General features: G+C 26.0%; 7 protein-coding genes across 7 annotated transcripts; 1 reads left to right on the forward strand and 6 right to left on the reverse strand.

Annotated features, from left to right (window-relative positions):
- Positions 1-6399: 6399 nt before the first annotated feature.
- On the reverse strand, positions 6400-6728 carry OCT59_015923 (uncharacterized protein; the record flags this gene model as incomplete). The annotated part of the gene is made up of 2 exons (XM_066132145.1): positions 6400-6581; positions 6656-6728. The coding sequence occupies 2 exons, from the start codon at positions 6726-6728 to the stop codon at positions 6400-6402; spliced, it is 255 nt and encodes an 84-aa protein (XP_066003163.1).
- Positions 6729-8025: 1297 nt separating this feature from the next.
- OCT59_015924 (uncharacterized protein) lies at positions 8026-8416 on the reverse strand (the record flags this gene model as incomplete). The annotated part of the gene is made up of 3 exons (XM_066132147.1): positions 8026-8147; positions 8213-8290; positions 8359-8416. The coding sequence occupies 3 exons, from the start codon at positions 8414-8416 to the stop codon at positions 8026-8028; spliced, it is 258 nt and encodes an 85-aa protein (XP_066003164.1).
- Positions 8417-8449: 33 nt separating this feature from the next.
- OCT59_015925 (uncharacterized protein) lies at positions 8450-9668 on the reverse strand (the record flags this gene model as incomplete). Its single annotated transcript, XM_066132148.1, has 2 exons — positions 8450-8600; positions 9625-9668. The coding sequence occupies 2 exons, from the start codon at positions 9666-9668 to the stop codon at positions 8450-8452; spliced, it is 195 nt and encodes a 64-aa protein (XP_066003165.1).
- Positions 9669-11606: 1938 nt separating this feature from the next.
- Positions 11607-11867, reverse strand: OCT59_015926 (uncharacterized protein; the record flags this gene model as incomplete). Its single annotated transcript, XM_066132149.1, has 1 exon — positions 11607-11867. The coding sequence occupies one exon, from the start codon at positions 11865-11867 to the stop codon at positions 11607-11609; it is 261 nt and encodes an 86-aa protein (XP_066003166.1).
- A 2250-nt stretch (positions 11868-14117) lies between these two features.
- Positions 14118-15401, reverse strand: OCT59_015927 (uncharacterized protein; the record flags this gene model as incomplete). The annotated part of the gene is made up of 3 exons (XM_066132150.1): positions 14118-14870; positions 14955-15314; positions 15390-15401. 3 exons carry the CDS (start codon positions 15399-15401, stop codon positions 14118-14120), a joined length of 1125 nt encoding a protein of 374 aa, XP_066003167.1.
- A 2987-nt stretch (positions 15402-18388) lies between these two features.
- On the reverse strand, positions 18389-19861 carry OCT59_015928 (uncharacterized protein; the record flags this gene model as incomplete). The annotated part of the gene is made up of 1 exon (XM_025327864.1): positions 18389-19861. The coding sequence occupies one exon, from the start codon at positions 19859-19861 to the stop codon at positions 18389-18391; it is 1473 nt and encodes a 490-aa protein (XP_025169218.1).
- A 1024-nt stretch (positions 19862-20885) lies between these two features.
- Positions 20886-22289, forward strand: OCT59_015929 (uncharacterized protein; the record flags this gene model as incomplete). The annotated part of the gene is made up of 1 exon (XM_025327865.1): positions 20886-22289. One exon carries the CDS (start codon positions 20886-20888, stop codon positions 22287-22289), a length of 1404 nt encoding a protein of 467 aa, XP_025169219.1.
- Between the last annotated feature and the right edge of the window lie 1067 nt (positions 22290-23356).

Consider the following 23356-nt stretch of genomic DNA (forward strand, 5'->3'; position numbering starts at 1 on the left):
TCATAAGGTATCCATTCTAATGCTTCCTTTGTATTATTAGAATGCTGAGTATCTTGAATAAATTTGTCAATATCATCATTACCACTAGTCCAATCTTTAAATTTATATTGGAATTGTATTGCGTAACATGCATAATTACATGTTTTGCATATCAAAACCATCATATAATTTTTTGTTTCTGGATTTTGAGTTATTCCACAGGGCTTATTTATCTATAAATACAAATATATTGGTAAAAATTAAAACAACTAAAATTTTATTAAATGACAATTATTATACCTCATTTGTAAATTCTATTGTAATATTTTCCAAATTATTTAAACTTTTCAGAATTATATCTTTATTTCCATCTCTCATCCAATATTGATCTTCATTATCCCAATTATTTATTTTTCCATATATCCAATTTGCTTCAATATATACTTGTGTTTCTGCAATATATTTGATATCATCAAATTTGTCATAAGGTAACCATTCTAGTATCTTATTTATACTATTGTGAGCTAATAGTTGAGTATTTTGAATAAATTTATCAATATCATCATTACCACTAGTCCAATCTATGAATTTACGTTGAAAATGTATTGAATAACATGCATATTTGCATTTTTTGCATATATTATTATTATTCAAAACCATCATATAATTTTTTGTTTCTGGATTTTGAGTTATTCCACAGGGCTTATTTATCTATAAATACAAATCATATATTAGCAAAATTAAAGCAACTAAATTTTATTAAATGACAATTATTATACCTCATTTGTAAATTCTATTGTAATATTTTCCAAATTATTTAAACTTTTCAGAATTATATCTTTGTTTTCATCTCTTATCCAATTTTGATTTTCATTATCCCAATTATTTATTTTTCCATCAATCCAATTCGCTTCAATATATACTTGTGTTTCTGCAATATATTTGATATTATCAAATTTGTCATAAGGTATCCATTCTAGTACCTCATCTGTATTGTTGTGAGCTAATAATTGAATAACTTGAATAAATTTATCAATATTATCATTACCACTAGTCCAGTCTATGAATTTATGTTGAAAATGTATTGCATAACATACATAATTACATTTTTTGCATATATTATTCAAAACCATCATATAATTTTTTGTTTCTGGATTTTGAGTTATTCCACAGAGTTTATTGGTCTATAAACATAAATATATTAGTAAAAATTAAGCCTTACAATTTACAAAGTATTACTAATAATAAAATTATTATACCTGTTATTTGTAAATTCCATTGTAATACTTTTTAAATTGTTTAAACTTTTCAGAATTACATCTTTATTTCCATCCCTTATCCAATTTTGACTTTTATCACTCCAATATTTTATATATCCATCAATCCAATTAGCCCTATATTCATCTTTTGTAATATGTTTAATATCATACAATCTGTCATAAGGTATCCATTCTAATACTTCATCTGTATTGTTGTGAGTTAATAACTGAGTATTTTGAATAAATTTGTCAATATCATCATTACCACTAGTCCAACCTATGAAATTACGTCGAAAATATGTTAAATTACAAATATGATCACATTTTTCACATATATAATCCAAAACTATCATATAAAATTTTGTTTTTGGATCCTGAGTTATTCCATAAAATTTATGGCTTTTTATAATCTATAAATTAAAAATATATTAGAAAATAAACATTTATAAATTTTGTTAAATAATAACTGAAGCTTATACCTTATTTACAAATTCTAATGGAGTATTTAAACTCTTCAAATTGACAATTATATTATGATTTCTTTTCCAATTTTTATTTTTATTATCCCAGTTAATTATATTTCCATTAATCCAAATTGCTTCATACACTTTGCCAAACTTATTCTCTGCAATATATTCAATGTTGCATAATTTATCATAATGTATCCATTCTAGTGCTTCTTCTGTGTTATAATGAGCTGATAGCTGAGTATCTTGAATAAATTTATCAATTATATTATTATCACTGGTCCAATTTTCAAAATTTTGATAAAAGTGCGTTGCATTACATATTTTGTTACACTCTTTACATTTATTGTTAACAACCATCATATAATTTTTTGTTTTTGGATCCTGTGTTATTCCATAAAATTCGTGGTTAATTTTAATCTATAAATACAAATGTAATAATACATTAGTAAAAATTAAAATATTTATCAAATAATTTTATTTACCTTATTTATAAATTCTAACGTAAGTTTTTTTGGAATATTTAAATTCTTCAAATTCACAAACATATTATGACCTTCTCTTTCCCAATTTTGATTTTTATCATCCCAATAATTTATATATCCATTAATCCAATTAGCTCTATATACTTCGCCAAACTCATCTGTTACAATATATTTAATATCATCAAATTTGTCATAAGGTATCCATTCTAGTGCTTCTTCTGTGTTATAATGAGCTGATAGCTGAGTATCTTGAATAAATTTATCAATTATATTATTATCACTGGTCCAATTTTCAAAATTTTGATAAAAGTGCGTTGCATTACATATTTTGTTACACTCTTTACATTTATTGTTAACAGCCATCATATAATTTTTTGTTTTTGGATCCTGAGTTATTCCATAAAATTCGTGGTTAATTTTAATCTATAATATAAATACAAATGTAATAATGTATTAGTAAAAATTAAAAATTTATCAAATAATTTTATTTACCTTATTTGTAAATTCTAATGTAAGTTTTTTTGGAATATTTAAACTGATGGCTTAATTAGCCCAATAAAATCCTTGAGAAAATAAACTCGGATTAATGGGATAATTATAAAAAATCTGTGCGAGGTTAAAAAGCAGAAAGAAAATAGATATTGTTTCAGCCCCTGAGGCTATAAATAGAAAATGTAAATCACGTTATGCTTGTCACGTGACTTTCATTAAGAAATCACATATATCATTTGTAATGCCAGATGGATTTGTTTGAATACCAATTGAATTAATTATACATCCAGCCTATTTATAGAGCTGGTCCTCACAAATTTTGAGCTCTTCTATAACAAAAATTCCACAGTGAAACTCTCTTGCTGGCTTGGTCACGTGCTCAACAAGACGATCTACCTCTTTTGGATTACCATGCATATTTTGATAAACATTGGCTTGAGATTGAACCAATACATTTGCATGCAACTGTTATAGGATTTCCATTTAGGAAAAATTTATACAAAGAACAGAACCTTCCAGAAATTTTCTGCAAACAGACCCGCAAACATCAGAAACTTTTCCAAGATGACTTTAACACTTTACGACACTGGCTTCGACAACTCCTTTTGAGACGATCCAACCTAGAATCTAACTACAACCCCACCATGAGTCACTTGTTAAACATTGTTGGCTCGCAGAATACTCACTCTTTCTGTTCCCTGCGTTCCTCTTTTATTTCGTGGTGCTAGTTAGTGGGCTGTGTAATGCCCTTATATGTATTGTTAACTTCATAGAAGATAGAAATTTCTTTCAGCGTCTGGGTTTATTATGTAGAAGGCATTCTTTTTTTTCTTCTTTTTTTTCTTCCTTTTTTACTTTATTTTTCTTAATGTGACATTGCTGGCCATGCCTGGTTATTTACAATAACAGGCAAGGCAATCGCTTCTTCAGAGGTAGTTGGGTTTTCATACGCATAGTGGGTATAGTAGTTTTCCTTTTGTAAGGGCTCAGCCCTCAAGCTTGTAAGACTCCCGTCTTTGTCTACATTTTTAAAATAAGATGAAAAATAAAGTATCGTAAGATACCTAAATTAATTTTTTTTGTATTTCTACAATTGGAACGAATAACTTTTATTGTTTATTGCAACTAATTACTCTATTTTATTTTTTTAAAGTTCGCCATATCGTTTATTATTAATTTATAATTAAGTTATATTTATGGGCATTGTTTTTAAAATACAATAAATTAATGTTCTATTTAATATATATATATGAAAGTGTTGTTATTTTTTATTGATGTCATCGAAGCAAAGGGGTAGTATTTCTTACTACTACTCTTATTATTTATTCTCAATAAAATATAAGAATTATTTAACATATTATAGATTTATGGAAACGTTAATAAATATGCTGGATTTTCAATTTTTTGATTCTAGTACAAGAAAATTTATTTTTACAAACTAGGGTTGCGTCAGGAATTAAATTGGCATGGTCTTTAATATTTTATATTAAATTTGTCAGCAACATTTTCCTTTCCAACAAATTCATTAACATTAAAGTTTGATACTTTTAAATAAATCATCATCATCTTGTACACTACCCGGCAAAAAGTCAGTAGGCAACTGTAAATTTTCTATATAAAGTTTAATTTTTTAATAATTAACCCGTCTTTTGTGTAATAAGTAAAGTTAATCATCTAGTTGAATTGTACTTGTTCTAAAAATTACATGAATTTTTGGAAAAATTTGATTGAAATATTTTATGATTTGTCAAATAAATCAGATTTTAAATGGAATTATTTGAGTATAACGTAACATTAAAAAATTTGTTTTACCATACTTATTTTTTTAAATAAAAATGTTTATCGAAACTTTTAGCATATTATTACGAAGTATCATCAAAATCAATGAAATGATCAACAAATTATATCCATTGGACTGAATTTGCCGATCATTTATCGATCATTACCAAATTAACTACCAAAATTTTAGCATTAACTAATGAATTAAATTCGGCCCAATTTTTTTTATGAAAACTTGAGATTTTGATTATTATTTCTAACTTTTTTAATTGAAAAAGCTCATAATTTGTTCTTTAGTTAATATCTTGTAGAAAACTAATAGGTGCAAGTCATCTTTGTTAAATGTGTGTAACTTACAGACTATTTCGCTGATTTTGAAGATACTTTGCAATAATATGCTAAAAATTTTGATAAACAGTTTATTTAAAAATGAAGCGTAAATTAAGCAAAATTTTTTTAATGTTATATTATACCTAAATACTTGCCGTTAAAAATCTGATTTATTTAATAAATTATAAAATATTACAATCAATTTTTTTTCAGAAGCTCATGTAATTTTTAGAGTAGGTGCAATTCAACTCAATGATCAACTTCACTTATTACACAAAGGACAGGTTAATTATTAAAAAAAAAACTTTATATAGAAGGATATTTTCGTAACGATTATTTAAATTTACGGTTGCCTACTGACTTTTTGCCGGGTAGTGTACTTGTCTTTTAACGTAACCAATGAAAAAAAAACAGAGATTGAACTTTACCGTCAAATGATCACCTGCGTTTAATTTATTTTTTTATTTTTTAATTTTTAAAAAAAGAATCAATAATTATTTTCTTTGATATTATTTTTTTTTTACATAAATAATAAATTAAAAATACCTCCAAAATATCATCATGAGGAGGTTCCCCATTGTGAGGAAATTTTCCTGTAAACCTAACTACATCACCAGATGTAAAATCGGGAATCCATTTCGGAACTGATGGATTTTTTGGAAAAAAGGAAATCATTTTTAAATTCATTGTTGTATTATCTTCTTTTCTCATAATACCAATAGTTTCTTTTATAATAAAATTATTACTTTTTCGTGCAACAGTTTTGAATGAATTACACAAGGTAAAGTGAGTTTTGCTGGTTATAGTATTTATTTATTTTTATTTATTTAATTTATAATAATATGAAATAATTTATGTTATTTATTTTTTTATAAGGAATAGATATTTTTTACTAATATATTTTTCTTAATCAATTTTTTTTCCTTTTTTTTTAAAAAAAAAGAGATATTTATTAAATATTTTTTTGATATGAGAATCATTAAATTAAAAATGAAGTCAATATTTCTTCATATTTTTTTCTTTATGGTCAATTATCGTGCTACCCATATGATTTCGCAAATCTTGTTTTTGATATTTTTATTTTGTTTGCAATATTATGCGCATAATATTTTACAATAATATATAAAATATGGTTTAATATTGATATTAATGATAAGCTTTTATACTATTTCTAACTATCTTGTAGTACTATTAATTTGATTCACCACTATTATTAAAAATAACAACGGAATTAATGAAAACTTTATCAGCTGTCAATTTTGAAATTAATTCCCTATAAAAAAATTGGATACGTTTTTTATAAAGTTTTTATACGATTTTTTTTCCTTAGAAATAGCGTATCATAATAGGATACGGAAAAATGCACAATTCCGTATCACCAAAAATATGGTTTGGATACGGAATTTGCACGGGATTTATATGGAATTTACATGATTTGATCACTGATTTTATCACGAAATTTATACGATTTGGTCACTGAATTTACTATTTGTATTACAGTTTACTATAATTGTATTTACATAAATCTAATTTCACTTTATTAAATTAAATAAAAAATAAAAAATAAACAAAGTACAGTACAAATACATTATGAAAATACCCTCTTTATTAAAACCACCTATTGCAACCAAAATTATCTATAAGTTCAGGTTCATTTGGAGTCAAACAACCTAAAAGAACAAAAAAAAAGATTGGAAACAAAACCCCCCTCATATAGTATCTGCAATCGTCCAAGTCACCAAAGGTCAGCATTCCTACAAAAAAAGAAAGAGAACTCCAGAATGTCTGACCTACATAAAAGAAAAGAATTATGAGGCGTCCAATGAAAAAGAAACCAAAAAAACAAAATAAATCCAAAACTGACCTACAAAAAAAGAAGACTCTGAAGCAACAAAACTGAAATAACCTACAAAAAGAAAAGAATCTGAACCCAACATACAAAAAAACAAAAAAATTTGAACTGACCTAAAAAAAGAAAAAAATCCTGAATCATCCTACAAAAAGAAAAGGACTTCCAAACTGGTCTACAACAAAAAAGAAACTGAATATTCTCACAAAAAAAATCTGCTGGCCTATGAAATTAAATATAAATAAAGAAGAAAGGGGAATAAAGAAAAACCAAAAAAAAAATTTTTTTAAAAAGAGGGATAACGAAGTTAGGAAAGTTAAAAAAAAATTTTTTTTTTAAAGGGAGGACGTCAAAGTAGGGATTGGAATCGATTCCCATTATTAGAATCGATTCTAAAATCGATTAATCGCGATTAATCATTTCGCAAATACCGATTTTTTTTTATACTATTTATAATAGGTGTGTTTAAACACATATCACGTGATTACGAAAAATTACAGTGATCGATGAACAAAATTCCTTTTTTGGAAATTTGTACAACCTTGTGCGATAGCAACTTGAATTTTATTGGGAGATAAAATTTCCTTTTTAGGAAGTTTGTGTTCCGTCACGTGATTCACGGGCGGAATTATGAATTTGGCCAAAATTAACTATTATGAACAAATAATAATTTACGGTCAAATTAACGAAACTGCGCCACAATAAGTAGATTCGATTTTTATTCGAGATTCGATTTAAAATCGATTCTTATCGATTTTTGATAGTTTTGATTTTAATCGAATCTTTTCCGATCCCTACGTCAAAGTTAGAAAAATAAAAATTTTTTTATAAAGAGGAAATAGAAATAGAAAGAAGAAATTTTTTTTTAAAGAAAAAAAGAGTGGGAATAAAAGACAAAAATTTTTTTTTAAGGGAGTGACGAAAAAAAATTTTTTTTCAAAGGAGAGTGACGAAAAAAAAAATTTTTTAAAGTGAGGTACGAAAAAAGAAATTATTATTAAAAGGGGGTGACGAAGAAAGAAGAAAAATTTAGAAAAAATAACAAAAATAAGACAAGAGAAAGAGAAAGGAAAGGAAAGACAGAAAGGAAGATCGGAAGATTAAACTCATCAAAGTAAGGGTTTATATAAAAAACAAAAAACGTATCATAACAAAACAATAAACAATCATGTGATCTCGTGTTATGATACGGAATTTTTGTAAAATTATCTTCTAAAAATATTAAGTTTAAAAATTCCGTTTACATTCCTTTTTCCGTATACATTAGTTTTTTAAAAAAATGTTCAAAAATGAATTACTTATTAAATATACGGAATTTGTATACGGAATCTATAGAAACGTACATAAAATGTATACAAAACGTATCCTTTCCGTATACATATTTTTTATAGGGATTCCTCTAATCCCTGTTTTGGCTTCTCTTGAACAATATTCAAATCTTGTAATGGCTGGCGCGTAGAATTGCTTTTAATTATATCGTCTGTTAAATTAATAACTTCACTTTTATCTAATAAAAAAAATAAATATCTAATAATTAAGTTACAAATGCATTATACAAAATGAAATCAATACCATTAATTAAAGATTTAGCAGTAATAAAATCGCCCTCAAGTGTAGTTGTTGGAAAATTCAGCACTTTTGTTAATTGATCTTTTAAAAAGTTATAAAATTTAATAAACTTTGTAAAATATAAAAAGTATCAAAAAATAACAACTGACCAGATTGTAAATTAACATCATTTTTTTTACCAAATCCAAATACTTTACTAAGCTTCATTGCATTATTGTACTGCATTTCACATTCTGGTTGTTAATATCTTGCTAATCCTTGTTCAGACTTATGTCTTGAACTAGCCATACATTCAGCATTAGAAAGATTAAGTCTCTTCAGGATTTGGACAAGTATTTTTCGTCCAGAATGATTACTAATCTTATGATCATTCAGGTTAATATCTGTACAGCTAGCAATTTGTTTCATATAAGTTTTAAGGTCCTTTTCAGATACTGTACATGTTCCTTGTAATACCATTGTCCATTAAATTCATCTGCAATAAAATGAGATGTTTTAATTATAATTTCATTTAATTAAATGATCAATAATTAATTTATTTTTAATTAACATTCAATATGTAATACTTACATTCGTTAATGCCACAGGGTTTTAAATAAAAATGCGTACTTGCTTGAGTTGGACGTTTGGAAAAGTATAATTCATACATATCAATAATTTCAGGAATATTAGGAATATACAACTTTTCTCCTTGAGCTTGAATGTTGTTGGCTTCACGTTAATTAGTCTTTGAATGATAGAGAATTACTTCAAATCCACCATATTTATCTTTTTTGCGTAAAAAACTTTTAAATTGAAGTGTAAAGTGTTCACCACCGCGAAGTCCCAAAAGGATGGCATTAAAAAAAAAATACGTGTCGTAATAAACCTATAGGATTAATTACAGACATTGTAGGATGATTTATGATTTGTAAAAGCTCCTCTTCCGTAAATCCTTCAGCTCCTTTAAATGCTCCAAGTCCATTTGAAGCAAGATTTTTAACTTTTGCATTGTAAACTTTCCATAATTTGTAATATTCTTCTTTATTCAATAAGTTAATTGGTTTGGGAAGTGTTGATTTCTCATTTAAATGATGGTTTATGGAATGAAGACAGTTGTTAAGTGAACTAGTATGGTAATCAGATCCATCTTGTTTCTTTATAGCATGAATAAAATGGCACAACTGATCTTCTAACTCATCTTTTGAATCCACTTGTTCAATTAACCTGGATACTTACAATCAGATCGAAATCTTTCTAAAGCACAAACCCATGTAGAAGTGGCATAATCAGTGTTCTTGCAACGGCTACTATCAATAATCTTTGCCATATCATCATCATTAGGTTTTTCATATGTAAATTTCGCCTAAATAGTAAATGTTTAAATTTTAATACTTAAAATGGCCAAAAGTAAATAAAGTAATATCACTAATTACTTTTTTTTGCTTTTTGCTGGTCTTTCATCATTAGAATTCGCCATTTCAATATTAAGATAATAAGAAATAGAAAAAAAATAAAAGGATATTTTAAAATGATATAAATGAAAAAGAAAGAGAGTAGTATTTTTTGATAATTAAGCTTTTATTTAACTATTTAAGCTTTTATTGAACTTTGACATCATAATGTCACAATATTTATAAATATTTTTTGATGTAATTATATTTATATCTTGTAAAAAAAAATATTTTTTTATAGATGTGCCAATTCTATATCATTTGTCTGATTATAATGATTGACATTTGATGTTTTTTTATTTAACTGATAATGGTAAAATAATATAACTTTTTTTTTTTATGTGATATTATTTTATGGTAATAAATTTTTTTTGATAACTTTCATAGTAATTTTTTTTTTATCATAGTTAATAAATAATTACGCTCACCATTTTGTTACGTATATGATCATCATTTTTTTTTGAAAAGAATCATGTTTTTTTTAATTTTCTTTATATATATTAACCTGCCATCCGTAAAGAAGCTAACTGCGGATCCAATACTTGAAGCTTGATTGCTTGGAGTTTAATAAAAAATGCTGGAAAAGTTTAAGCTATATTTGGGCATCAAACTAACCATATATTGAATTTCATAGTTAGTACGATCAACAAATTTGTTAAAATAATGCTACGATTAAAGCTAGATACATTACACAGGCTTTTCGGCATTCTTATCTTCAATATCTTCAAGCTAACAAAAGAATGACGCATCATTGATAATTAACTTAGAAATGATCAGCATCAAAATCACGTGAACGGGACATTTTTTCTGCATGGGAAACCAAAAAGTTATTTTTTATTTTGATGAAACATTTTTTTTAAATTGACACCTTGTATATATTTAATACTTAGGATACCCTTTTCATTATTTTTTTCAGAAGAAAAAACCTGGTTCATATGGTTCGTGCTTATGTTCTCCGTTTATGTTTTTAACAGTTAAGTCACTTTCTCTTGGTCTCTCATACCCGTAGTAGAAATATTTAATGAAATAGATGGGTTAAATGTTTCATTTTAACAGAAATAGGCTTGGACTATTTTCTTCTTTTTCACTCTTATCACAGGAAACATATATATAAATCAATATTTTAAAAAAATCTTTTTTGATGTATCAGTGTATACAGTATATGTATTCTTTTTTTATATACAGTATATATACAAGTCTTATTACATATAAACATGTTCTTGGTTCCTCTATATAATACAAGAAAATAAATAAAATAGTAACAAGCAAAAAGAGAAATTAATAATTAGTTTTTTCTCATTGAAATAAAAAGAAAATGAAATTTATTTTCATCCTATGCCTCAAAAAAAAAAATTTGTGACAATTGTGATAGTGGTAAGATTGTAAATGGTTATAAATAATAATAAATAATAACTAGCCGATATCCTGGGCGTTGCCCCGGGTTTGTGTGGTTAACATTTGTAGTAGTATAACACAATTAAAAATAGGTAGCAATGTAAGATATTAATTAAATTTATCTTTAAAACAGTTTCTTGTATTTTACATGAGCTATCTGAACAAATAACAAATAATAGAATGATAAAATAATCTAAACAGTTTCTATTGAAAGATTTCAGGATACATAACATTATGTGTAACATTTTTGCCATGCCGTATAGTAATAAGAATTTTTAAATTTTTTCTTGATTTCACTCTTGAACAGGCAACATGGAATTGTCCACGAGAAAACACAGAAGTTGAAAGATATAAACCCAGTTTAATGTTTACCCATAAGACTTATTTATGATCATTGCAAATGCTATGACGTTACAAAATGAAAGGTAGTTCTGTTTCTGAAGGGGACATCATAATGCGTGGAATGAAAACTCTGGTTTACAGGATGATTTCCAGTAATTATTTCAGTTTCAATGTCATGCTTCTGAAAAGTGCGGCAAACTAATCTTGTCCCATTACAGAGACCATCATTAGGTTGATTGAAGATTACATAATAGTATAATTGGACTTCCCAATTTCAATATTAACTTATGAGGTGGAAGACCACTAACAGTTAAAGAGTAGAGAAGCTCTTTTTGATCATCTGCTTCCTCAACTGTATCTGCACTGAGATACTCAAATGCTTTTCCAGCAGGAAATTGATTCATGATAATAGTGTTGATGGAGTTAACATATTCATTTATAGGAGCAAGTATTCCATGTTCAACAAAATACTTGGGATCAGAATACATTGAAAGATCAGGATACACAAAGTTGATTAGGTCATATAGGTCATGAAATGGTAAAAATTGCAGGAACACGACCTTCTCCAACCTCAAGTAACCATTTAGCAAATTCAGCTTGCTCAGTAGAATTATTAGTAGCATTAAAAAGACGCATGTTAATCTTTAGTTTCATAACATTTACATGCTTCCACAAAGTAGATTGACATAAACATAATTCAACAATGTCTTCACGTATCAATGTCAAATTCGTTCAAGGTGATGGCTTCCCTTTACAGCAACAGGAAGAATTTGCCGATAGTCACCTCTAGGGATGGCAACGGTCACGGTCATTAACCGGTTATGACCAGTCATGACCGTGACCGATATCGGTCGGTCAAAGACCTCTGACCGACCGTTTGACCGACCGGTCTGACCGACCAGTTAACTGACCGTTTGACCATTTGTTTAACCGATCCTGAAAATGTTTGCGAAACGTAATTTAATAAAAAAATGTTTCGCAAACGTTTTTTTAAATTATTTTAATAGAAAACGTTGCGAAAACATTTTTTATTAAAGTATTTCAAACGTTTTTTTATTAAATAACGTTTTGCAAACGTTTTCAGGATCGGTTAAATGGTCGGTTAACCGGTCGGTCAGACCGGTCAGTCAAACGGTCGGTCGGTCGGTCAAAGGTTCTTGACCGGTTATGACCGACTGATGACCGACCATGACCGACCGTTGCCATCCCTAGTCACCTCCAAACAATACAACCTCACCTCCAAATGGTTTTCCTTCTAAATTTGGATTCAAAGCCTTCATAATATCTCTCAAAGTTCGATCTAAAGCTTCAAATGCATATCGGTTCATCATTGGGGCTTCATCCTAATGATTAAACTTGTAAGCGAAGCTAGTTCTGAACTATGAGATATAGAGCAAGTGGAATCTTCATGTAAATTATATATTTTTTTATTTAACTCATTTTTCATTTCTTTATTTAACTTAAACTTCAATTAACTTTATTATGTATGTATTGTATTCGTATGAGTATAAAGTTTAAACAAACTATTTACTAATTAAATTAACTGAAAGAACTAAAAATTTTTATATCTTATGTATCTGATTAGATAGCTTGTTCAATCAAATTTTAACGAAATGGATTCTCATTTTATTTTTTATGAAAAGTAATATTTAATTTTAATCGACAGATATTTTGCAGACTAACCGCAGCATCAAAGAGATCACATGTTTAAAGTTACACATGATTATAGTATAAGTGTATAACCTTAGGGTTACACAGTTGACATGTTACACAATTGAAAATTATTTATACATGGTACTCTAAAAAAAAGCGAACAAAAGCTGATATGCGACTGATTTTTTTTTGAATTTTATTTTTAGATCGAGATGACATAAAAAAAATGACTCAACAGCGTACACGTATGAAAATATACATTACTAGACAGAAATTAATAGAAGTAATTACAATCATAAAGAGACATATCGACTTCTAAATGATACACAATACATTGAAAAGACTACATAAGAGAAGCTAATTAATCAGTAAAAAACTAAAGAAAAAATTAACTGCTATCCTAAGTTATTAAAATAACTTTGCCCGAACAAATATATACCATTCGTCAACTTGGTACCTACATACAACACTACAAAAAAAACAGAGCTGAATGTTTCTTTTCAGGAATTCAGCATTAATATAAATGATATTATGAAATTGCTAAATTGATTGAAGCTCTCAAGAATTAGTTTCCATATATTTAAATGGTCGTATCATAAAGTTTAGAAAATTTATTGATTAAACATGTAAGATAATTCAAAATTTTAAGATAGTCAAGCAAAAAGATATATCTTGTTCTTAAGTAAGTTGATTATAATATTTATAGATTGGTAGTTAAAAACTTAAAATCAAAATTTAAATTAACTAAATTGATATATAAATATTTCATAAAAAATTTAGGTACAATAGTTAATAAATTAAGAGATAAACTATAAATGAAATCCTTTATAAATCAACAGTATATTTTATTCCAAAATCGGTACCTATTATTTCAAATACACATATTAGCATCTTTAAAATGTTTAATCAAAGAATAAATTGTGTTTATAGTACCTTCTAACTGTATTGATTTTTTGTGAGGATAATCATTTATTTAAAAAAAATTAATTAGTATGGAAGGGAAAATAAAAATATTCAAAAGATGTATCGTATTAAAAAAATTCTAAAACAATTCATTACATTCTTTATAAATAGTTTGATTGACATCAGAACCCTTTTTTATATGAAGTTGAGATATTTGATATTTCTTTATCAGCTTCTTCAAATGCATCTTTAATCTCTTTTCCTTTGTAACTGAAACATTCCTCTTCATCTTTTCTACCTCTAATAGAATCAAGCCAAAAATTAAATATATCAAATAATTCTTCAGCTGTTGGTCTTTCATTTGGATTTTCATTCATACATTTATAAGCTAATTCCTCATAAAATTCAGGAGTTCCTTTTCCAAATTCTGGTCTGAGTCCATTTATACATATGGCAAATATTAATCTTGAATCATAATTTTCATTGCAAAAAGGACGTCTTCCAGTTGATAATTCAGTCATAACTACTCCAAAACTATAAATATCAGATGATAATTCATATTGTGTACCACTTAAGACTTCTGGTGCAATATATGGCACTACTCCATAATATACACCATTATCTTTGCTTGATGGTCCACATAACCCAAAGTCTGAAATGAAAAATAAATTATGATCTTGTAAAATATTTTTACTATGAAATTGTCCATGAAAATATCCTAAACTATGAAAACTCTGCAGGTCATATGATAATTTATGCAATAAGTTAATTTTATTTTGCCAAAACATATCATTAAAATTTTTTGAAAGAATACTTCTCAAATTTCCTTTATCTGCAAATCGTATAATCATAATAAATTCACTAGTTTCTGGATCTTTGGTTAATCCATAAAAATCGAACCCGTATAACATACATACTTTCCAATGTATTTTAAGCTATATTTACAATAAAAATTTGAATATAAAATAAATTTAATGACTCCTAATATATGAAATAAATAAATTAATATAAAAACGTACTTCACTTAAAAATTTGTTTTTTATATTCTGTGATCCAATTAACCTTTTCAAAGCAACTACCATCATAGGTTCAAGGTTTACTTTTTTATAACTTCCATCATTATTTTTATAATATTCCGATTTACCATCAATCCAAGTTGCAGAATACACCTTGGAAAAACTACCTTCATCAATTTCTTTTATATCTGTAAATCTATCTAATGTTACCCATTCAAGAAATGGATGTCTTATATATGTGAGATTTCTTGCATTATACATTGTATCCTTTACAAACTTATCAATATCAGGATTTCCGCTGGTCCAGCCTTCTATCATTCTAAATGGATCACATTCTTTACACCATAACTCTTCGGCTAAAGACTTATTGCAATACGAACAATTTTTCTGATTATTAACTATATTGGTGTCTCCATCTGAAATATTTAATTTACTAACTTCGTTTTCCATTGGATTATTTCAACGGTTAAATAATTTATTTTATTTACCGAAAAGAAAAAAGAAATACTTTTTTTTTTACTTTTATTTTGCTTGCGATATTTATCCATGGAAAGGAATATTCTAACTAAAAGTAGAACTTCGGGCCATATTTTTTCCGATGTACTACTTACTGATGGGGAATCTTACCACACTACCCTGTCACAATATAAATAGTACTTTAAACGTGGTAGTACAGGTGACATATAATGCAGTGACAAATAGAGATCAGGCTAGTAAAAAAAAACTAAGTCCTTCAGAAACATAATAAAAAACGTAAACATGTCAGCACGTGACCATGTGACAAAATCATCACGGTCCTTAGTCCTTACTGATCTGCAAAATTTCGGTATGTCGATCATTAGTAATTTCTTTCTAGTACTCGATTTTCATTCCTTAAATAATGATTCCATTCAGCACTAACATATTTAATGTAATATTTAATCCAAAGTTTCTTTTTACAATAAAGTTTCACTTTTATTTGACGCCACTCCAAATTCGGCCATTTTCTGCAGACCCTTTGCAGTTAACTCGTGGATCACGAATTAAAATAGATGCTCTGTTAAAATATTAAAATATTAATAATAAATAATATTATATTATAATGCATTTAAAATAATTCCCTAAAAGTTCTACTATTAGCTGTACGCATATATTTTTTTTTCTTTTTTTTTTATTAAGAAATTAGGAAAAAGTCATGTTTTTGTTTCCTCATTAAAAAAAATACTTTTTCTTTCATTTCTTTATTAAAAAGGTATGTTCTTTTTCGTCTTTTTATTAAAAATACATGTATATTTTTTTTCATTTCTTTACTAGAAAATAAGAAAAAAGTATTTTTTTGTTTCTTCATTGGAAAAATTAGAAAAGAATCATTTTTTTTCTTTAGAAACTCGTTTATTTTTTATTTTTTATTTTATTTCTTTATCTGTTATTTTTTATTAGACAAGGATATAGAAACAATACAATTTCAAAAGAAAAAATATTAAACTATATTGTAAAAACAACTACATACTACGAAACTAATTAAATTAGAGACAAATATATTTTCGATGTAGCGCTCCCATCCGGCTAAGTTTTTAATTTAACTTAGACGTGCCAACCTTGTTCTGTTGTTCATCACATCCTCGTGCACCCCCTTAATAAACACTGCCTAAGTAATATTTTGAAGAATTCAACTTTATCTTTATCTTCATTATATTCTATATATATAGCATTGTATATCTCCATTCTTTCATCACTTCCAGTAATGATGTAATTTTCATATTTTTAAAAATATTTCTCTACAAATTGCATCTTATGAATATTAAATGTGATGGTGGTAAAAGTTCTAACATAAAAACCAACTTGATTATCAAAACCCGACACGGATCGAAAACATGACATCTGTATTGTGTTAAAATGTATTGACCGAAATCAGTTAATCATAGTGTTGGCGAAATTGGTAGTGCTAGCCGGCATTAAAAATCACGTGACTCCACATTTCGTTCTCTTACTACATACCAACTATGTATATACATACCATTATCTGATTGGATTTATCCTAACAGATAATACATCCAGAAATTATCCGTTATCTGAATCCGGGACTGATTTAAGGCGGATTATCCGGATTCCGGATAGACGGACTTCGTATCGCATCTCTATGAAGCACGATATAAAAAAAAGTTTAGTCAGTTTATACGTACTCTACTAATATGCATAATTTTGATAAAGTTACTTTATGTCATCGAATGTAGAACATATTGCTTTATGTAGAACCTTGATGTTAGCGTTAGCGTTTTTTACGTTGTAAGAAATTTAACATTCGGGTTGATAGTAAATACTTTATTTCTTCGTAGAATTTAAAATTAAATATTTACGAGTCAAATAATTTTTTATAAAGTATGATTATTATCAAAAAGTATAAAAATAACGATAAGATTCACTACCATTAATCATTATCCCTTCAATCTAAATATTAAAATTTACTTAAATAGTGAAATGTCATGCAAATAATCATCTTAAAATACAATGAAAATACCTTTGTGTAGCACAAACGTGATTATGTCCTAAGTTAAATTTGACGTAATACATTGTGATAACTAAAATCATCTTAAATTAACTGTTAACCCGTACTAAGCCAATGCGGACGAAATTTCCTTTAATTAATCTTGATACTTTCTTATTCTTTTTGGCGTTCAACAAGGCGAGTTACGATGTATTAAATGTAAAAGAAACACATGTACTGTACTATATAGTACTGTATTATATATACATTGAACGTAAGAGAAAATTAGAGAATATTTGCTTAAACGTTTCAAAACGGCAAAACTTGTTACAATACACATAATGATGCTGGAAACAATGACGCGCTTCATAAATTAGTCCTATTTTTGAATAAAAAAAATGACGCTTTTGTAAGCTTAAGACATGATGCTTTAAACTTCAAGTTAAGAATTATCAATCTAATTTTAGAATAAAACAATGAAATACGTAAAACTCTACATGAAATTCAGATGCTAAAAGTTCTCAGAAGAATTAAATTAGAAAATTAATTTATGTATTTAACCTATGTGTTGTATAAAATAATATTTATAAAATTATAAAATTATTGCATACAAAAAAAATAGATAATTTTATTATTAGTATAATTTACGATTTTTTTTTTTTAAAAAAAATAAATTCATTGGTGATCACGAACCTTTAGGTCACGTGAGCACGCTACGTCGCTACGTTCGTTCCTTTAACCAAGTGCCGTGTATTATCATGATCATCACCACGAATCTGTCACTAGATCCTTTTAATTTTGTATTTAGGTGAATGAACATTATGGCATCGATTCTTGACCGCCGTTAGTCTTCTAATATTCTACATCAAAACGCACGTACATCGTTACTTTGTAAATATAAATATTCAATTTTAAAAAAATATTTTCCTTATATTTATTTTGCAATAAAACAATTTCTAAAAAAATAATATCCTTAATTAACCCTCTTACAAACCCATTCAAAATCTTCATATATATGACCATAAAATAAATTATCAAAATTTTTTACTATTTTTTTAGATTTATAAATTTCAATTAAATTAGTATATTCTTCTATATAACCAATCTTATTAAATTGTAATAACATTGGATGTCTACCTTCCCAATTATCAAAAAATAATTTTAAAGTTTCTAATTTAAAAATTGTATCAGAATAAATACTAAATTTAAATTTAAATAAACCAATTGGTGAAGAATTAGTTAATATTTCAAATAATTTTTCTAAATTAAATTCATCTTCAATATTATTAATAAGAATGAATAAACCTTCTAAATATTGACAATTTATTAATAATTTTTCAAATTCTAAAATATTAATATTTCTTAATACTAATTTAAGATATTTAAGATTTGGACAATTATTATAAATTGTTTGAATAATTCTTTCATTATTAATTTCATCATGAAATATATAATCAATTTTTATTTCATTAAGTTTTCCACTTGTATTTTCTATTAAACTTGTTAAAATTTTAATTGGAACTCTACTAGCTTTTAATATACGTAAAAATGGTAAAGATAAATTTTCTAAACAATTCCATTCATAATAATAACTACAATCCAATTCTAATTCTTTTAAATTTACGAATTTTGAAATGATATTTGTTATTGGTTCTTTTGTTGTCTTAAAATATTGTATAGTATTAGCATGATTAATTAATGAATCTTCAAGTTTTTTACAAAATGATTCATGAGCTCTTGTATATCCATAAGTTCTAGAATATTCTGTATAATTAATTAAAAAACTAATACTTGATAAATTATTTTGATTATTAATTAATTCAATAATACCATAATTATTATTATGTACTTCAATAAAAAGTTTCAATTCTTTAATTAATTTACATATTTCTTTTAAACCAATTATTACATTATCGTTTATACTTGCACTACAACAAAAGAATTCAATATCTGAAAAACAAGTTTCAGATTTAGGTATAAGATGTATTTGATGTTCAAATTGATAAGGTAAATAAAGATGTGTAAATTTCGTATTTTCATTAATAAAAAGTTCGAATAATTGATTTTTAATAATAAAAGTTTTAGATTGTTCATGAATAGAATTAATTAATTTATGAATTTCTTCTAAATTTAAATGTTTACATAAATTAATATAATTAAATAATAAAGGTTTTTGATATGAATTTGTTGTTAAAAAATCAATACCTTGATCTTTTAAATTATTTTTTATTTCATTTGATAAATGTGAAATAATTATATTTAATAATAATTTTTTTTTTCGATGTTCACAATTTTTATTAATATATTTCCAAGGATTATTCCATAAAATTGGTATGATCATTTCACACCATGTTTTATTAACTGAAAGGCATGAATAAAGTGTTTTTTTATCATCTTTAATTTCTTGAAATATTAAATAAAGTACGTCTCTGTTTAATCTAAACATTTTTTTTTCTTTTTTTCTTTTTTTTTAAAGAAAACCTTTTTGATGTACTCAAAATTATAAATAATTATTTGTAATATGATATGATATTACGTTATACAAGCATATTTGATGCGACATTGTGACATAAATAAAAATGAAAGCAGAATCAATCGACAAATTATAATGCCCAACCAAATCAATTGATTCAAATTATATACAGCGAACGTAAACAGTAAAAATTTTTACCAAAAAAAAAAAATTTATTAAAATATAAATTATATATACTTATAAAACAATATACATATATACAAATTATATATACTGTACAATCTGTACATGTACAATAAAAAAAAATTTATTATTAAATTTTTTTTTTTTTTTTTTTTTTAACGGATCGATCCATGTTAAAAAGATTTTTTAGCCAAAAGTCCGAATGATCCGAGTAATAGTCCCTTAGTATTATCCATTATATACATAATACTAAATTTTCTTCCGTTGATTAGACCATTCATGTTACACAATTAATAGTTTCACAGATATGTATGTATATATTTTTAATTCATTCAAGGACATTCTAGACCCAATCTATGTGGATCTTCCGCGTTACACAATTACAATATATATTAGTCGTTACATAATTCTTTAATGCCGGATACCGTTTCACCCAAAAAAGCCATGCAGATCTTTTAGCCGGAATTATGAGGAGATGTCATTCGGAAATTTCCATCATTTAAGTTTCTATCATACGCTTTTTACGCCAAGAGATCGACGCCAAATTACCATAAAGAATTTGGACTCTAAAAAAAAAAAATTATTTATTATTATGATCAGTGACGTTTAAATTCAAAACAACATTGGTATCATAGATAAATATAATGTGGTACGTAACAGGTAAACAAAAAAGGCCCTGCATAATCACGATATAATTAATATCATGCATCAAAAAAAATAAAAAATAAAAAATAAAAAAATAAAAATAAAAAAAATAAATAAAATAAATAAATAAATAAATAACGATAAAATAATTTTTTTTTTTTAATAAAAAATGTCAAACCTAAATAATGACATTCTTTATTTAATATTCGAAGAGTTACAAGACGATGATAATACTCTTTATTCATGTCTTTTAGTCAATAAAACTTGGTGCGAATCAACCGTTCCAATTTTATGGAAAGATCCTTGGAAACGTTTAAAGAATGGAAAGGAAAGATCCTTATTAAACGTGATTATTTCTCATTTATCAAAAGAATCCAGAAATAATTTAGGTCAACACTTTGATTTTTTGATAGAATCATATCAAAATTCTTTATTTAACTATATTAGTTTCTGTAGACATTTAAATTTAAATGAAATCCAAAGGATAATTGACGTTGAACTTGTACAAGAAAAATCTTCAATATCAATTATTACAAGTGAAATAATCAACCTTTTTATTAACGGAAACGCAAATTATAAAACCCTTTATATACCTCAACAACTTGATTGTCAAATACGTCTCATTCCTGGAACCGAAAGTTGTTTTTCAGAAATTGAATTCCTCAGTTGTCATACTAACATAAATAATAATATTTTATTTGGATTAATAGAAACTTGCAAATCAATTAAACAATTAGAACTTATTATTGAAGGGAATGATAATAATTATGAAATCGTTAAATTAATCGAATCTGCAGGAAATTTATTTAAAATAAGTTTTATAAATAAGTGTTTGTATGTCAATGAATCATTTTGTAAAATTCTTGAAAATTCATTAATAAGACACGCAAATACTATAGAAAATTTTAAGATATCAACTAAACCACTTGTTACAAAAGTTCTTTCATCTTTTGCTAATTTAAAAAGATTAGAATTGGATAATTCATACGAAAATCTTCCTTGGAATTGTTTAAATTATTCATCTTTACCTTGTTTACAATTTTTATATGCTAAGGGCGTTCCAATTTGTGCTTTAACAAGTTTAATTGCAAGTACAAGTGGTCAACTCATTGAAATAAAAATCGATCATATACCTCATGAAGAGATTGATAATAAGAGAATTATTCAAGCAATTTATCAGAAATGTCCTAATCTTAGATATCTTAAATTAATGTTAAGAAATAGAAATATTCTTGAATTAAAAAATTTATTAGTTAATTGTAGAAATTTAAGTGGTTTATTTATTATTAGTAATATGGTAGATACGTTTGGTTGGGATAATTTATTTGAAATATTAACTGAAACATCACCAACAAGTTTATTTAGATTTAAATTCAGTTTTTGTTATAAACCAATTAAATTAGAATTTTTGAAATTTTTCTTTGATAATTGGAAAGATCGACATTCTTTAGTATTACAACTCAGTCGATTAGATAATATAGGTAATATAGGTGATTTAATAGAAAAATATAAAGCGGATGGAATAATTAAAAAATGTAATGAAGTATGTGGTGGAGATTTTGAATGGATTTAATTTTTTAAAATTATTATTTATTCTTTTTTTTAAAAAAAAAAACTTAATAATTATTAATAACTGATATTGTCGTAAAAAAAATCAGTTTTAAATTATCATAATATTTAGAATTTATTTATTTATTTTATGTGTTGTGTTTAATCGTTATCTGTTATACCATCGTTAGCACATGACAATAAATTGATCGTCACTCGTCACCAATGATGATTCGGCATAATGATTTAGGCGGTTAATGTTGGCTTAATAATATGAAAATCATCTACAAGGACCATCTCTTTAAACTAAAAAAAAAGTATTATCAAACAGAATATCGGAGTATTATCAATGCCTACCGTTATACAATCCCGAAATATATGTATGGAAAGATTTTCATAATTTTTTGGCTTGTACTCTAACTCGAAACTGACCTGTTTATGTATATTTCGGGTCTTATTTATTCCGTTGCGATTTAACTTTTACGGAAAATCCGCAATTTTCACAAAATAATTTTACAACATTCTAAATTATATTAATTTCTTTAAAATATCTTACAAAACAGAGTTACGACAGCTGCTTATACGTAAGTTATTGAATTTATGAATTTTTTTTTTAAAGTTAGTGCTGCGGCCTGTTACCATTTACCCGGATATAATCGGGCATACTCGGATATTTATGAGTATTCGGGTTATTGAAATAAAAAAATGGGTATTATCCGATTGTATCCGTTTTTTATTATATTGAATTATTGATACATATATGTCCGGGTATGACCGCTAACCAATCCAACCGAAGAATTTATATTTATTATATATTTGTACTCCTATAATTTATTACAAAGAGACATCATGATCTGTATGAATGAATGTATGAAAATCTTTGAAAACCACAAATATGTTTACTCTTTAAGGAATAATCATATATTTTTAAAAAAAAAAATTTTTTTTTCTTGTATCAGTTACTATAATAAATACAGAATATTATATGACAGCAAACTTAATTTATAAAAAAATGATAATTCTGACTATAAACAAAAAATCCCTACAGTAAACTGTATGCAAACCAAAACTTTACATTGCCAGACTATACTA

Source organism: Rhizophagus irregularis, chromosome 24, assembly GCF_026210795.1.
Source record: "Rhizophagus irregularis chromosome 24, complete sequence".
Classification (NCBI taxonomy): domain Eukaryota; kingdom Fungi; phylum Glomeromycota; class Glomeromycetes; order Glomerales; family Glomeraceae; genus Rhizophagus; species Rhizophagus irregularis.